The following is a 17739-nucleotide window of genomic DNA, read 5'->3' as shown; positions in this document are numbered from 1 at the left end:
AACCAGGGGCTGTATGAGCCAAGCAATTAAATAAATACTTTGCAGTTTTTCAAGATTTCCATTCATGTTCTACTTATATGGAAGTTCATGCTCTGCAGTTTGTGACCTCCTCTAACACTTTACAACATGCCTTGAGGAATGACCACTGATCTCAAAATTTGTTTGCTTCTCCTATGGTATCTTGTCCACCATGAGATCGACCACATCATCTATAAAGTATGGACTCCTCATTCTTCTTTGCAAATTAGCCTCATTCCTCAGTCTTGGCTCATCAGTACTACCATATAACAATCTTCAGAAATCAAAAGCTTATAATCAGGCCTATTTAGTTGCTTGCAATGATTATTGATTATTATCTGAGGTAAGTTACCATGCATGCACAATTCCATTCCTAAGTGACAGTGATAAGTATGCACAGTTCATAAATACTTTATGTAAAAATGCCGTACCATCTCCACAAGAGTAATTACATTCACGGCAATAAACCACTGTAGATTGTTTAGTTAATCAGGTTACACACTGATTCCAAGAGACATTACAATGACAACAACAATTTGTATTTCTATAGCGCCTTTAATGTAGTAAAACGTCCCACTGTAATGCCAAAAAAAATAAATTTGACACCGAGCCAATAAGAAGATATTATGGCAGATGACCAAAAGCTTGGTCAAAGAGGTAGGTTTTAAGGAGCGTCTTAAAGGAGGAAAGAGAGGTAGAGAGGCGGAGAGGTTTAGGGAAGGAGTTGCAGACCTTAGGGCTTAATAGACAGCAATCAATGGAAAATACGATTAATTTGAGGGAGCCGCTTTTGTAAATTAAATTGATCACTGTGTGATTGATTACCATTCGGAAATCAGCATTAGTTCCCAACATCCGCCTTTGGATAGCATCATGCATGTATAATAGGTGGGATTTATAGCAAGGGACATCACCCCACTAATCCTGCTTCTTTCATACATCGGCATGGAAGGGAAGCAAAAGTGCCTGCCAACATTTTGTACTGTGGGTAGGATGGAGCAGAAAGCCAGTGTTCCCAAGTCCTTCTCCAAATTCTCCTCACCCCCCCCCCCCCCCGCCCCACCCATGTACTGACCCAGTGCCACGCTCCCAGACCCAGGAATTTCATAGCCCATAATCTTACTGTTTTTTTATACTTCTGCATTATGTCAAAGACCCCCAAAAACTACAGCTCACTTGATATCAAGTTCACAAAACATTTTAATGAATGTTAGTAATGATCATAAATATCCTTCATGGGTATTTAGGGATTTGCTTTTTCTTATTCCTCTGGCTGGAACCTCCAACTCTTTGGTGATTGCAGAGGTGGTACCGTCTTCTCCCACTGAAAACAATGGGAACATGGAAGAATGTGTGAAACATTGATCTTTACCTGCCCTTACAAGCTGTCATCAAATCACTGGGAAGTAAGCTTGCAGGGAACATAAAAACTGACTGTAAAAGCTTCTACAGATATGTGAAGGGAAAAAGAATAGTGAAGACAAATGTAGGTCCCTTGCAGTGAGAATCAGGTGAATTTATAATGGGGAACAAAGAAATGACAGACCAACTGAACAAATACTTTGGTTCTGTCTTCACGAAGGAAGACACAAATAACCTTCCAGAATACTAGGGAACTGAGGGTCTAGCGAGAAGGAGGAACTGAAGGAAACCCTTATTAGTCAGGAAATTATGTTAGGGAAATTGATGTGATTGAAGGCCGATAAATCCCCAGGGCCTGATAGTCTGCCCTTAAGAGTACTTAAGGAAGTGGCCCTAGAAATAGTGGATGCATTGGTAGTCATTTTCCAACATTTCATATACTCTGGATCAGTTCCTATCGATTGGAGGGTAGCTAATGTAACCCCATTTTTTAAAAAAGGAGGGAGAGAGAAAACAGGGAATTATAGACCGATTAGCCTGACATCGGTAGTGGGGAAAATGTTGGAATCAATTAGTAAAGACGTAATAGCAGCGCATTTGGAAAGCAGTGACAGGATCGGTCCAAGTCAGCATGGATTTATGAAAGGGAAATCATGCTTGACAAACCTTCTAGAATTTTTTGAGGATGTAACTGGTAGAGTGGACAAGGGAGAACCAGTGGATGTGGTGTATTTGGACTTTCAAAAGGCTTTTGACAAGGTCCCACACAAGAGATTGGTGTGAAAAATTAAAGCACATGGTATTGGGGAGGACATGTTGACATGGATAGAGAACTGGTTGGCAGGCAGGAAGCAAAGAGTAAGAATAAACAAGTCCTTTTCAGAATGGCAGCCAGTGACTAGTGGGGTACGCAAGGTTCAATGCTGGGACCCCAGCTATTTACAATATACATTAATGATTTAGATGAAGGAATTGAATGTAATATCTCCAAGTTTGCAGTAATATCTCCAAGTTTGCAGATGACACTAAGTTGGGTGGCAGTGTAAGCTGTGAGGAGGATGCTAAGAGGTTGCAGGGTGACTTGGACAGGTTAGGTGAGTGGGCAAATGCATGGCAGATGCAGTATAATGTAGATAAATGTGGGGTTATCCACTTTGGTGGCAAAAACAGGAAGGCAGAATATTATCTGAATGGTGACAGATTAGGAAAAGGGGAGGTGCAGCGAGACCTGGGTGTCATGGTACATCAGACATTGAAAGTTGGCATGCAGGTACAACAGGCGGTGAAGAAGGCAAATGGCATGTTGGCCTTCATAGCGAAAGGATTTGATGATAGGAGCAGGGAGGTCTTACTGCAGTTGTACAGGGCCTTGGTGAGGCCACATCTTGAATATTGTGTACAGTTTTGATCTCCTAATCTGAGGAAGGACGTTCTTGCTATTGAAGGAGTGCAGCGAAGGTTCAGCAGACTGATTCCCAGGATGGCAGGACTGACATATGAAGAAAGACTGGATCGACTAGGCTTATATTCACTGGAATTTAGAAGAATGAGAGGGGATCTCATAGAAACATATAAAATTCTGACGGGATTGGACAGGTTAGATGCGGGAAGAATGTTCCCGATGTTGGGGAAGTCCAGAACCAGGGGTCACAGTCTAAGGATAAGGGGTAAGCCATTTAGGACCGAGATGAGGAGAAACTTCTTCACTCAGAGAATCGTGAACCTGTGGAATTCTCTACCGCAGAAAGTTGTTGAGGCCAGTTTGTTAAATATATGCAAAAGGGAGTTAGATGTGGCCCTTACGGCTAAAGGGATCAAGGGGTATGGGGAGAAAGCAGGAAAGGGGTACTGAGGTGAATGTTCAGCCATGATCTTATTGAATGGTGGTGCAGGCTCGAATGGCTGAATGGCCTACTCCTGCACCTATTTACTCTGTTTCTATGCTCAGCTTTTCTGTATACATAGCAAATCAGAACAAAATCTACCATCCATGTGCACCTGTTACAAACAGATACTTTCCAGATCACTGAATAAATCTACAGACTGAACATCAAAAGAATTGTTAGGTTCATTTAGAAAGATACATCTAAGTCTTACCCTTTCCATTCTCTCAGCAGACTGTTAATAATCCCTTTCAATACTGTTTTCTGGATGTCCTGGGGCTGAAAACAGCAACAACCTGTGGTTGATCTACATATATTCAATCGATTTTAATTGTACAAAATAGAGCAACACATCCATCTCTGTATATTTTATTAATTAATATCTACAATGTACTATTATTCACTAAATATTTAGCAAAGGGCTGTAATACTCAAACTTTATAAAGTACTAGCAGATCTCGGATGGTGTTGCATATGGTAGATTGAAGGATACACTGTTTTATATAATCCAAATTGTATTATTCTGCTCATGTGTAACTTGATGCATCACTTTAATTAATGAAGTTCTTTTGCATCATTTGATGGCATGTAAGGTGACAACAACATATTTGTAAATATTTCTTAACTAATGTTCACTAAGTTATTATACAGTATTGCCAATATTTATGAAATAATTCAAACTTACAATTTACTATTATAGACTTGTATCACAGCAAGCACATATATGTAAAACTACTTTTTTCCTGGCCAGACAGTAACGTGAAGCCAACAGTATAACGCATCACTCTAAGCAGGTACCGTCTCAAACTGGTTGCTATGGTATTACAGTGCTTCCACTGTATTTTATTAGGTGGCATTCAATAAAAGCAGTGGAAGTCTTTCCCTAGAAGGTGTTCAATTTATAAACTGAAGTTTTTAACTGTTTATATTTGGCTAAAGATGCTCAAAATATACTCACTGTGTTCAGCAAGGTGTCATAGACACTGTTTGTAAATTTTACATTAATGCCTGGATCGTCTATTGTGTTAAAAGGTGCATTGGCTTCCCACTATGAATTAATGGAAGATAAAATAAAATATAAAACCATGGTTTAGCCAAAGAAAGCATTAACACAAAAAGCATCTGTATTGCAGTGAATGTTAATTGGCTTTACATTGCGAAAAGAAACGGTCATCAAAAAGGATCCAATCCAACTCCCATTTACGACAATAAACATTGTAAATCCAAATGAAACAAAAACCTTATGCAAGTGAGTTTCAAAAAATAGAAGATGCAGCATTCATGCCACTTTTTCACTGTTATAACAGAAGCAAAACAGTGGCAAAACATGGCTAACCATCATCTTGTCCCATGTTTTTGTACCAGCCACACCGATAGTACTGTCATTTTCAAAGGACGAATGATTAGATGAGAAAGTTTAGGCTGAAGTAATTTCTGTTTGAAGAACTCGACTAATTTATTTTGATACAATTAGAATCATTACATTGCAGGTGAAAGACACCTGCAAGGTTGAATTGAATAAAAGAGGTGAAGTAATTCAGAAAGTGTAATTAAATGAAGACAAGTATGCATTGTAAAAGCCTGATAATTGTAGGACAAAGCAAAGAGTACTGGAAGTAAGCAAATTCAGAATGGCAGGCAGTGACTAGTGGAGTGCCGCAGGGCTCAGTGCTGGGACCCCAGCTCTTTACAATATACATCAATGATTTGGATGAAGGAATTGAGTGTAATATCTCCAAGTTTGCAGATGACACTAAACTGGATGGCAGTGTGAGCTGTGAGGGGGATGCTAAGAGGCTGCAGGGTGACTTGGACAGGTTAGGTGAGGGGCAAATGCAGTATAATGTGGATAAATGTGAGGTTATCCACTTTGGGGGCAAAAACACGAAGGCAGAATATTATCTGAATGGCGGCAGATTAGGAAAAGGGGAGGTGCAACGAGACCTGGGTGTCATGGTTCATCAGTCATTGAAAGTCGGCATACAGGTACAGCAGGCGGTGAAGAAGGCAAATGGTATGTTGGCCTTCATAGCTAGGGGATTTGAGTATAGGAGCAGGGAGGTCTTACTGCAGTTGTACAGGGCCTTGGTGAGGCCTCACCTGAAATATTGTGTTCAGTTTTGATCTCCTAATCTGAGGAAGGATGTTCTTGCTATTGAGGGAGTGCAACGAAGGTTCACCAGACTGATTCCCGGGATGGCAGGACTGACATATGAGGAGAGACTGGATCAACTGGGCCTTTATACATTGGGGTTTAGAAGGATGAGAGGGGATCTCATAGAAACAAATAAGATTCTGACGGGACGGGGCAGGTTAGATGAGGGTAGAATGTTCCTGATGTTGGGGAAGTCCAGAACCAGGGGACAGAGTCTTAGGATAAGGGGTAGGCCATTTAGGACTGAGATGAGGAGAAATTTCTTCACTCAGAGAGTTGTTAACCTGTGGAATTCCCTGCCGCAGAGAGTTGTTGAGGCCAGTTTATTGGATATATTTAAGAGGGAGTTAGATATGGCCCTTACAGCTAAGGGGATCAAGGGGTATGGAGAGAAAGCAGGAAAGGGCTACTGAGGGAATGATCAGCCATGATTTTATTGAATGGTGGTGCAGGCTCGAAGGGCTGAATGGCCTACTCCTGCACCTATTTTCTATGTTTCTATGTTTCAAAGTTTTTATGTCCTAGGGAAAGAATAAGTTGGAGGTCCATGTGCATGAAACACAAAAAGTTAATATGCACGTAGAGCAGGTAATCAGGAAGGCAAATGGAATGTTGGCCTTTATTGCAAGGGGGATAGAGTATAAAAGCAGAGAAGTCCTGCTACAACTATACAGGGTATTGGTGAGGCCACACCTGGAGTACTACGTACAGTTTTGGCCTCTGTATTTAAGGAAGGATATACTTGCATTGGAGGCTGTTCAGAGAAGGTTCACTAAGTTGATTCCGGAGATGAGGGGGTTGACTTATGAAGATATTTTGCAATAAAGGCCAACATTTCATTTGCCTTCCTGATTACTTGCTGTACCTGCATACTAACTTTTTGTGTTTCATGCACAAAGACCCCAAGGTCCTTCTGTACTGCAGCATTTTGCAATTTTTCTCTATTTAAATTATAATTTACTTTTCTATTGTTTCTGCCAAAGTGGATAACCTCACATTTTCCCACATTTTTTCCCACTCACTTAGCCTACCTTTGCAGATTTTTTGTGTCTTCCTCACAATTTGCTTTTCAAGTTTGAGAAGTGCAGACAATCAAAGGGACCTAGGAGTACATGTCCACAGATCCCTGAAGGTAGCAGGCCAGGGAGATAAGGTGGTTAAGAAGGCATACGGAATACTTGCCTTTATTAACCGAGAGCGTAGAATATAAGAGCAGGGAGGTTATGCTTGAACTGTATAAAACACTAGTTAGGCCACAGCTAGAGTACTGCATGCAGTTCTGGTCACCACATCATAGGAAAGATGTGATTGCACGAGAGAGGGCACAGAGGAGGTTCACGAGGATGTTGCCTGGACTGGAGAATTTTAGCTATGAGGAAAGATTGGATAGGCTGGTGTTGTTTTCTTTGGAACAGAGGGGGCTGAGGTGAGACCTTATTGAGGTGCATCAAATTATGAGGGGCCTAGATAGAGTGGATAGGACAGACCTACTTCCCTTAACAGAGGGGTCAAGAACCAGGGGCATAGATTTAAAGTAATTGGTCGAAGGTTTAGAGGGGATTTGAGGGGAAATTTCTTCACTCGGGAGTGGTGGGGGTATGGAATTCACTGGCTGAAAAAGAGTGGTAGAGACAGAAACCCTCACCACATTTAAAACATACTTGGATGTACACCTAAAGTGCCGTAACCTACAGGGCTACGGACCAAGAGCTGGAAGTGGGATTAGTCTGGATAGCTCTTTGTTGGCTGATGCGGACATGATCGGTCAAAATGACGTTCTTCCGTGCTGTAAATTTCTATGATTCATCTGCCACATCTGATTCTGCTGCTAAAGGATTTTTAAAATAACTTTTAAACTGCTTTTGTCTCTCTGCTGAGCTGGTTCTACTGTTTTTTCAGCTTTGTTGGCTTCTGGGTAGCAGCTGCTGTTTCAGTGTTGTCCAATGACTTGTTCTACTGGTTTCTCAGCTTTGCTGGTCGCTGGCTTGTAGTTTTGTAATTTCTACACACTCTGACCTATGGTGACCTCCAACTTGCGTCAACTTCACCATAATCTTTCTGCACCGCTACCGATTCTCATTCCGATGACAACAACCTCCGTCCTCCAACTCTCTACCTTTCAAATAGCTTCTGGACTTCACATGTCTGCTACACCTGTCTCCAAACATGGGCAACAGTTTGTTGATGCTCTGTGCTGGCTCCATCATATCTATGTCAACCTCCATGGGACCTCTGACTTTACTGTGGTCTCTCTACTATTGTCTCCAACCTATTCCCTGCTACTACCAGGAAATACATGTCCCATTAATTACTACATAACCAGACCTATGTAACTTGAGTTTTTCTCTGTGTCGTCCGTGTGCATACTTTGGCTGCCACTCTAGACCTGAACCATTCACTTCTATTTACACATTTTCTCCCCCATTTTCCTTTTCTCTCCATCTCTCCCTGACCACGCTCTCCTATCGTCATGCTGCCTTTCATCCCTCCTCTCTCGGATACTCTGCCCTCCCAAATCCCTACCTCAATCCTTCATTACTCTTTGACCTTCCTACTCCCCTGCCGCCGTCCCAGGCTTGACTCCCTCTTAGCTAAGCCTGCAGCTTAGTTCTGTGCCTCTCTTAGCATCCTCCGAAAATCCCACCATAGCACTGGCCATACCTCTTCATGAGCAGCAATCCCAAATATCCCATCCTATTCTCTCGCCGACCTTCCCTCCCAGCACCCTCGATGGGGGATAATCTTGTAAATATCCTCCCCGTCCAAATCACCCCTCCTAGCCCTGACCCTGTGGATATTGGCAGTGGGTCAGTCATCACCGACCCTCTTTGCATCTCCCTCCAGAATGCCGTTCACTTACGAACAAGGCCCTTGCCATCTATGAGCTTATCGTGGATGATTGCATCGACATCATGGCCCTGATGGGAAACTTGGCTGAGGGCTGATGACAACTTACCCTTAAATGATGCCTTTCCACCTGGTTATATCTTCCACCATTTGCCCCGCCCAGACCGCCGTGGTGGTGGTGTGGCTCTCATCGGCAAATCACACCTTGGTCTGTTCCCCTACTCCTCGGCACTTTCTCCTCCTTTGAACATCTCACCTTGTTCCACCCCGCTCACCTCTCATTTAAAATTCTCATGCTCCACCACCCACCCAACTATGGTAAAAATGTTATCACTGAGATATCTTCACTGCTTTCCTTATTGAACCTCGGCACCGAGCAACTTCTCATCCTCGGTGATTTCAACCTCCATCTCAATTCATCATTATCCTCCTGTCCTTGCTTAATCTCACACTCCATGTAAACTCCCAACCCATATTCATGGCCAACCCCTCCATCTTGCCATCTCACATGGCCTTACTACTCCCATCGTGTCAAGCACAGATAAGGTCATCTCTGACCCCCTTCCTCATATCGTTCTCCACCCACCTCCCCCTTCTCTTCCCCCCCAACCCTACTTCCTTCTGTGTCTACCCCTGGAAAAATCTATCTTCCAATTCTCTTACAACTGCACTTACGAAATCCCAACTTCCAGACTTTGGCCCTCCATTGACCACGACATCTCTGCAGCTGCCGATCTGCTCAACCCACACCCTCATCTTTGATGCCCTCGTCCTTATTAAAACAATTACTCTCTCTCACCCCGGGCATTCCCGCTGGTACAACCCTCATCTTCATTCCCTTAAGTTCAAGGGATGCAGACTTGAATGGATATGGTGGACAACTCTTCAGCCATTCACAGCCAGATCTGGCTGAACCACATAAAGCATCATCGGGGCCTGCTCTCGTCTGCCAAAACTGCTCACTATTCCAGAATAATTCTAGAATCCAAAGATAAACCCGGCTTCTATTCTTTACTGCTAGCCCTCTTCTTAAACCCCTCACTGCAGTCTCCTCCACCCTCACCTCCAACAACAAGTGTGAGAAACTCATGGAATTCTTTGTCTCTAAGATTGAGACCATCAGTTCAGCTGCCTCTGCCACTTCTGCTCCTTCCCCTAGCCCACCAGGCCAAACTTCTTCTAAGTTTCCCCTCCTGCTCTAGCCCTGAACTCGCACCTCTCTTCGGTTTCTCTCCAATCTCCCCTCATGGCCTCTCCGCAGTCATGTTGTCCATGAGACCATTTCCTGCCCCCATGACCCTATTCCCACCAAACTGTTGACCACCCAACTTCCTTTTCTGTTGCAGAGTACGAAAACAATGGCTTCAGTCTTCCCAATATTTAATTGGAGAAAATTTCTGCTCATCCAGCACTGGATGTCGGACAAGCTCTCTGACAATTTAGAGACCATGGACAGGTTGAGAGAAGTGGTGGTGAGGTAAGCTGGGTGTCGTCAGTGTACATGTGGAAACTGAAGCTGTGTTTTTGGATGATGTCGCCAAGGGGCAGTATGTAGATGAGAAATAGGAGGGGGCCAAGGATAGATCCTTGGAGGACACCAGAGGTAACGATGAGGGGGCAGGAAGAGAAGCCATTGCGGGTAACTCTCTGGCTATGATTAGATAGATAAGAATGGAACCAGGCAAGTGCAGTCCGACCCATGTTAGCTGACATTGTTAACGATTCTCTCTCCTTAGGTACAATCCCCCTCTCCTTCAAATCTGTTGTTATCATCCCTCTCCTCAAAAAAACCCTTGACCCCTCCATCCTTGCCAGCTACCACCACATCTCCAACCTCCCTTTCCTTTCCAAAGTCCTTGAACGTGTTGTCACCTGCCAAATCCGTGACCAACTTTCCTGCAACTCATTGCTTTGAATCCCTCCAATCAAGTTTCCGCCCCAACCACTGAACCGAAATGGCTTTCATCAAAGTCACAAATGACATCCTTTGTGACTGTGACAAAGACAAACTATCCCTCCTCATCCTTCTTGACTTGCCTGCAGCCTTTGACACGGTTGACCACTCTATCCTTCTCCAACGCCTCTCCACTGTCGTCCAGCTGGGTGGGACTGCACTTGCCTGGTTCTATTGCGCGTTCGCCCAGGGTGCTAACCATGCCGGGACAGGTCTCCCAAACTTCCAGGGCAATTCCCCGGGAGTCGGTAGTGCCCCTTCCCCTGGCGAAAACTGCTTTGGTGAACGCTCCCCAGAGGCACTGACGGAACACACAAAATTTCGCTCCCTTAATGTTTTAGGCGGTATTTAACAGCGATATTATATCGTAAAAGGGAACGTTTTCATCAGTTCAAGGGATTTAAATTGATTGCAAGCTATGGGGACTTCCACAGCGCAACCTGTGGTGTGGTAGTGAATGACTGACGCAACTTCAGTATTTCCACGTTTATCCGCACGTGATCTAAATCCTGAAGTCACGGTCAGTTTCAGAGGGGTAATGACAGCGAACACTGACATTTTCACCATCAGTACCACTGCAAAATCTGGGCTAATACTTTCAGAAGACAGTTTGTGATCCACATCTCCAATGGATCACTGCATTTTATGGTAACAAAAAATTGGCACCCTTCTCAAATGTGTCTCATTAAAAACAGATCCCCAAAACTTCAAAATCATCCTAAAAGCAGTTTGGGTGTTTTGTACATTTATAATCAATTGGTGTAACACCTAGCCCAGAAACTTTGCTGGAGCAAAATGAAACAGTGTCCATATACCTTGAAAGCCGCATTAATTTCCAGAAAAGAATCAAATGTTGTTGAATAAAAATCATGTACAATTTTCCAGTCGCCTGAAGTCTTGGCCTTTTCTACATCTTCTCTGCAATCAAAAAAAAACTTGTATATTACATTTAGGTTAATCAAACTAATAAGGGTTAATTAAATGTCTGCATTACCAATTGATGAATAGTGCTGTACTCCTTAATTATGGTCGACCTTGGTTCAGAATTAGATAATGTAGAACAGGTCTATCTTTACTCTTATGAATCTTGTTACATACAGATAGACTGAATACAAGCAACATATAATAATCTACACAGTTCATAACTTCTGAATAGTAAAATTACCTACCTTGTAAGGTCTTCATGATGATAGCAATCCTCCCACACTGCAAAGATTCAAATTATTTTTTTCTAGTCTTGATATCAGAGACACCATCTCCCTTATAACTCTATGATTCTCAGATCCCAACATAAACGCCCAGGGCCTGCACAATAGCTCAGTGATTTTGAGCAACCTTATTTCAAAAATGACTTTCTTCAAAACTCCTTATACATTAAATCATAACGACCCCAACAAGGCCTATGGAGATGGCCCGTGTGGATTATGATGTGTGAGGGATGATATTATTCAAAATTGACTTAAGACTTGACAAAATAGGTAATCTTACTTTCTCAGTTATTCAGGCATTTCTCATATACTGCAGGAGCCTCATCAAAATAGTGCAATTTTAGAAAGAGAGGGGACTTAACTGGGGTCGCCCAATCGCTGCTGCTAACGCAGATCTTCCAAACGTAAGTTTTGGTCTGGTCAAGGGTTTCCACCCACCAACCCCACCCCAAGGTTAAATTTGGCTCAAAAAAACCCCGAGGGGTATTCAAGGTAGCTGTCTTGAGACAATGTCAAAGCAAGGAGATCATGGCCTGGATATTAACACGGGCGGGTTATGTAAACGGGGGTGGGTGGGGGGTGGGGGGTGGAGTTTTAACTCCACAACGAGTGTCTTTTCTCCTTGACAGGTTCCCCGCAAGGAAGTCAACAGGCTTGGCTTCCATGTTAGATGGGGAGCATTGCGGAACAGGCCACAGTCCCAAGTAGGTCCGATCCACCAGCCCGGGGGGGCGGGGGGGGGGGAGAATTCAAATCCAGGGGAGGGATCTGATCCCCGGGCCCGGGGGTCTTTGTATGGGGGGGGGGAGGGTGGAATCTTATGTGGTGGGAGAGAACTTGGGGGGTTCTGGGGAGGGGAAGCACTGCTGCTTCTCCTGACCCACAAGCAGTGCTGTAAAGACAATTACCTTCTCCCTGAAGCTGTTCCCACCTTCCTTCAGCTGCCGGGTTTCCTGAGCCTGGGAAACCCAGCCGGCCACTGTTAAACCTGAAAAGCAGGTTAAATCGGAGGCTGCCAACTTCATTAAATATTTAAATTGCCATCCCGACTTCTGGGTAGGTTGGAACCGGGTTTCAGGTTTTTAAAATGTTAACATCTGATCCAACCCCAACCCACCAATTTTTGGGTGTTCAAATTCATCCCCATGGAACAGGTAGAATGGCCCTTAACCAGACCTTGAGGATGTTTACTGGCTGAATGGTACCATGGAGAATACACTCCATTAGCCATTTCACTATGTGCTGCGTTGTCAGAGTTAACTAAATTCTTCTTTGAAACCAAGACAAGTAACTTTCTGTCCTGATATTGGTGAACATTAAGATCAAATGCTCTCTCTCTCTCCACTGCACAGTGAAACCTACGATCCTCATCCAATTGATGGGAAGACTGCAAAAATAGAGTACAACAATCTTATCACCAAAATTAAGCTGTGAGGTCACCTTGGACAAGGTCAAGAATTGCTCTATCCTCATGCCCATATCAAAGAGTGCCAACCTACCACTAAAGCCTGCTGCTCACTGACCCTGCTGATGACTGTCGGCTGAAACTGACATTATTAATAATGCTGTCTGACAGGTAAGAAACTTCAAATCACACATTCAGAGAGTGTTGGATTGCTATGTGAAAACATTATTTGTTTAAATATACGGCTGCTAACAATGTCTGGAAGACACCCCTTTGTGTGGGAAAATAACGAACTTGGATTTTTCTGGCTTCAGGAATGCACTCAATTAATGGAGATCCAAAATGGGACAAAGATTTTCTTCCTGTCAAAATAAACAGGAGTAAAACCTTGTATCTGGTGCTCAGTGGCTGGGGTTAGGTGGTCCGGTAGTATAGTGTTATGTTATAGTGTTAAGGGCTGAACTAATAATCAATTAAACTCAATTAAAATCGATTTAACATTACTATTAAATGTGAGTTTAAATCACACCGTGGCAGTTTGATAATTTGAATAATTTTTTTAATAAAAGGAACTAAGGGGCCAAAATTGCCCCTTTCGATAAGGTCTCTGACCGGCGGAAAATGGTGGCCAGGGTGGCGCGGAATGGCTGCCAACTCTCCGTGGAGGGGCCGACATTTTAGAAATCGCCCTTCCTCAGGAGCGGAGCGGTGTCCAGGACAGCTCCGCCCGTTTTCCTGCCGCGGCGTGCACACGCCAATCCCTTACTGTCTGGCGGGGAGGGGCCCCCTCGCAAAATTGCCCCTGACCTGAAATTGCCCCGCGGGTTTGGCCGCGCCTCCGGCTGGTGACCCCCCGACTGCTTTTGCTGTCGGTGCACTCTGTGTGAAAGGGCGACACGGCCGTCCTTAAAGGGGAGGGCGCACCGCGCGGCTGCCGTGTTATTGATTTTTTTTTTTCCTTGTCTGTCGACTGCCAGGTCGGCCCGACAATCATGCCTCCGCTCCCCTCCCCTCTAACCGAAGGGGAGAGAAGTTGTGACGCATCAGCGCCAGGCAGCACTTCTGCTCCTCACGTGGACTGGGGCGGAGAAAAAACTTTAAAAAACGCTAAGTGTGCCCCGTTTCTAGCGGAGGGCAATTTCTACCCCTAAAAATCTAGCATTAGCAAAAGTGATCATGAAGCTCATAAAAACCCAACTGGTTCACTCATGTCCTTGAGTGATGAATGCCAGCTGTCCACACCCAGTCGATTCTATATGTGACTCCAGTACCACACTAACGCGGTTGACTCTTAACTGTTCCCGTGTGGCCTTGTAAACCATTCAGTTGCATCAAACTGCCAAACGCAGCAGTTTAAGAAGGTAGCCCACTACCAACCTCTCATGCCTGGGCAATAATTGCCAGCAAAACCCACATGCCTAGAATGAATTTTTAAAAAGTTGTGCAGATTTTTTGTTTTGGGTACCAATGTTTTGATCATGAGCAGATCCCTTAAACGATCTGAATGTGTCAGCTGCTCAGGAAATGGTGAGACAAAAACAATTGCTAATACGCACAAACCTGATACCAACAAGAACCACCGTCCACTTGGGCAGGTAATGGGCTGAGACGGTCAATGAAGGTCCACTGTCAAGCAGTTGGATCCTTCAGTGGACCAACAGCTCAAGCCCCGGAAGACTTGCTTGGCTTAGTGCACTGAGAGTATTTCAGCTAGGATGCTCAAACCCTTGTGCAGTTTGAAGGTTTTATAGCATCCAACGGTCTGGTCAGGTGGTTAGAAAAATGGCAAATGGAATTTAATCTGGGGTTGTATGAAGTAATGCGTTTGGGAGGGCTAATAAGGCAAGGGAATACATAATAAATGGTAGGATACTGAGAAGTACAGAGGAAGAAAGGGACCTTGGAGTGCATGTCCACAGATCCCTGAAGGCAGCAGAACAGGTCAATAAGGTGGTTAAGAAGGTATGCGGGGTACTTTTCTTTATTAGCCGAGGCATAGAATATAATCTTAGAATAATGGCATGATCTTAGAATAAGGGGCCGCCCATTTAAAACTGGGATGAGGAGAAATATCTTCTCTCAGAGGGTAAATCTGTGGAATTCACTGCCTCAGAGAGCTATGGAAGCTGGGACATTGAATAAATTTAAGACAGAAATAGACAGTTTCATAAACAATAAGGGGATAAGGGGTTATGAGGAGCGGGCAGGGAAGTGGAGCTGAGTCAGTGATCAGATCAGCCATGATCGTATTAAATGGCGGAGCAGGCTCAAGGGGCCGTACGGCCTACTCCTGCTCCTATTTCTTATATTCTTACGTTCTTATAAGCGCAGGGAGGTTATACTTGAACTGCATAAAACACTAGACCACAGCTGGAGTTCTGCATACAATTCTGGTCACCACATTAGAGGAAAGATGTGATTGCACCAGAGAGGGTACAGAGGAGATTTACGAGGATGTTGCCAGGAATGGAGAATTTTAGCTTTGAGGAAAGATCAGAAAGGCTGAGGTTGTTTTCTTTGGAATAGAGGTGGCTGAGGGGAGACCTGATTGAGGTGTATAAAATTATGAGGGGCCTAGATAGAATGGACAGGAAGGGCCTATTTCCTCTAGCAGAGAGGTCAATAACCAGGGCGCATAGATTTAAAGTAATTGGTGGAGGATTAAAGGGGAGTTGAGGAGAACTTTTTTCACTCAGAGGGTGGTGAGGGTCTGGAACTCAGTGCCAGAAAGGGTGAGAGAGGCAGAAACCCTAATCACATTTAAAAAGTACGTGGCTATGCACTTGAAGTGCTGTAACCTACAGGGCTACGGACCAAGCGTTGGAAAGTTGAATTAGGCTGGATAGCTCTTTTACGGCCGGCATGGACATGATGGGCCGAATGGTCTCCTTCTGTGCTGTAAATTTCTATGATTCTTCATGCAATCTAGGGCAAAAAATAAAGACAACCTAGAATCCCGCAATGTAGACTGACTCCTCTGGCCCACGCCTGCCATATCTTTAAACTTTTAGATTTTGCATCAAATTTATATTTCGAGGCTTCCAACAATACTCCCACTTATCCAGTAAAACTACCTTTATCAGTGTTAAATCTATCAGTTGCAACTCTCAAGGCACGGTAGAAATATGCATTTTGGCCGCACCCACAGCAAGTGGTTGTCAAAGAGGCGCATAGAAATGCTCCCTAAAAAGGCATTTATTAAACCTAATCACTGACTGCAACTTAGTTGGTTTGCCCAATGTGTTTGGTGACATGTCATATGTGCCCTAGATGCCCACACATTCTTATTCTTGTTCAGGTGGCTCAGGGCAAGTATTTCTGCCAGATTAGTTCAAAAAAGTCTCGGCCTAGAGTAATAGCAAGAAGGAATCGGCCCCCGCCGAGATCGTGACGGGAATCAACCAGAAGAGAAACAGATAAAAGGATAATGTATGCAGCTCAAAATCATACTTAACTCTCCCAAAGCTGGCGAAATTGGATTGGATCTGGAAATTGCATAAATCGATGCTGGGAGCTTGGAAAACGTTCTCAAAATTGGGCAGTCAAAAGTGGTAGATATTGCACAGGTTTTCAGCCTTTGGGAAAACAGCGTGAACAGGGGAGCACTGGGAGTGGTTTAGATGGCATCAGGACAACAACATGTGATTCCCTAGAACCACACAAGATTGGACAAGTCCCTACCTTGTGTGAGAAAAGAATTAATGTGGATTTTACTATATTTCCCCATGTTCTTTTCTTGTCCTTATCATACTGATCCACTACTATGATCATAAATAAACGGATGTGTGTAAACCAGTTACAGTTATCCTGATGATAATTCAACTCATGTCTACTGGAGAGTCAATTTAGCCTACTGGTATACAATCCATCTTGGGACTGGTTAAGGTGCATGTTTAAATTTCGGAATAAACATCTCAGCATAAATAATATTTGAATAAGTGATTCGTGCATCAAGGCACTGGGTTATTCAATGGATAAACAGCACACTCAACAGGAACCTAACTTGTTTTCTGTTTATACCATGGGCTCTTAATTTTTTTAAAGATTTGGTTAAACCAGTAGTATTTTTAAATTGGGAATCATGTTTGTGTTGTGTGGGACTAGTGCTTGAAGAATTTCAAAGGCATTCTAATTATGTTGTTATCATTTGCTAAGTGCACAGAATTGTCAAAATCATATTGCCACTGTGGAAAGTGTTCTATAGGACTAGAAGGGCTACAGTGATTCACATGGAGCATTAAGGCATCAGCTGGTTGATATTTCTTAGAGTCATGCATCTATATCAAGGATTTGAAAATGTTCCAGCCCTTATACATGGCCTTCTTCAACCTTACAAAGGCCTTTGACACTGTCAACCGCGAGGGTCTATGGAGCGTCCTCCTCCGTTTCGGATGCCCCCAAAAATTCGTCACCATCCTCCGCCTGCTCCACGACGACATGCAGGCCGTGATCCTGACCAACGGATCCATTACAGACTCAATCCATGTCCGGACCGGGGTGAAGCAGGGCTGCGTCATCGCCCCAACCCTCTTCTCAATCTTCCTCGCTGCCATGCTCCACCTCACAGTCAACAAGGTCCCCGCTGGAGTGGAACTAAACTACAGAACCAGTGGGAAGCTGTTCAACCTTCGCCGTCTCCAGGCCAGATCCAAGACCATCCCAACCTCTGTCGTCGAGCTACAGTACGCGGACAACGCCTGTGTCTGCGCACATACAGAGACTGAACTCCAGGACATAGTCGATGTATTTACTGAGGCGTACGAAAGCTTGAGCCTTACGCTAAACATCCGTAAGACAAAGGTCCTCCACCAGCCTGTCCTCACCGCACAGCACTGCCCCTCAGTCATCAAGATCCACGGTGCAGCCCTGGACAACATGGACCACTTCCCATACCTCGGGAGCCTGTT

At 44.1% G+C, this 17739-nt stretch overlaps 1 protein-coding gene across 1 annotated transcript in view; it reads right to left on the bottom strand.

The window, feature by feature from the left end:
- hectd2 (HECT domain containing 2) overlaps positions 1–17739 on the bottom strand; it is a 113812-nt gene that overhangs the window by 77343 nt on the left and 18730 nt on the right. Inside the window, exons 3-5 of the mRNA XM_070875103.1 lie at positions 11035–11137; positions 4222–4311; positions 3478–3542 (exon numbers count right to left, since the gene is read on the bottom strand). Coding sequence (XP_070731204.1) covers positions 3478–3542; positions 4222–4311; positions 11035–11137 — 258 coding nt within the window. The remainder of the gene's footprint in view (positions 1–3477; positions 3543–4221; positions 4312–11034; positions 11138–17739) is intronic.

Source organism: Pristiophorus japonicus, chromosome 3 (genome assembly GCF_044704955.1).
Source record: "Pristiophorus japonicus isolate sPriJap1 chromosome 3, sPriJap1.hap1, whole genome shotgun sequence".
NCBI classification, from domain to species: domain Eukaryota; kingdom Metazoa; phylum Chordata; class Chondrichthyes; family Pristiophoridae; genus Pristiophorus; species Pristiophorus japonicus.
This window is presented reverse-complemented; position numbering and strand designations above follow the sequence as displayed.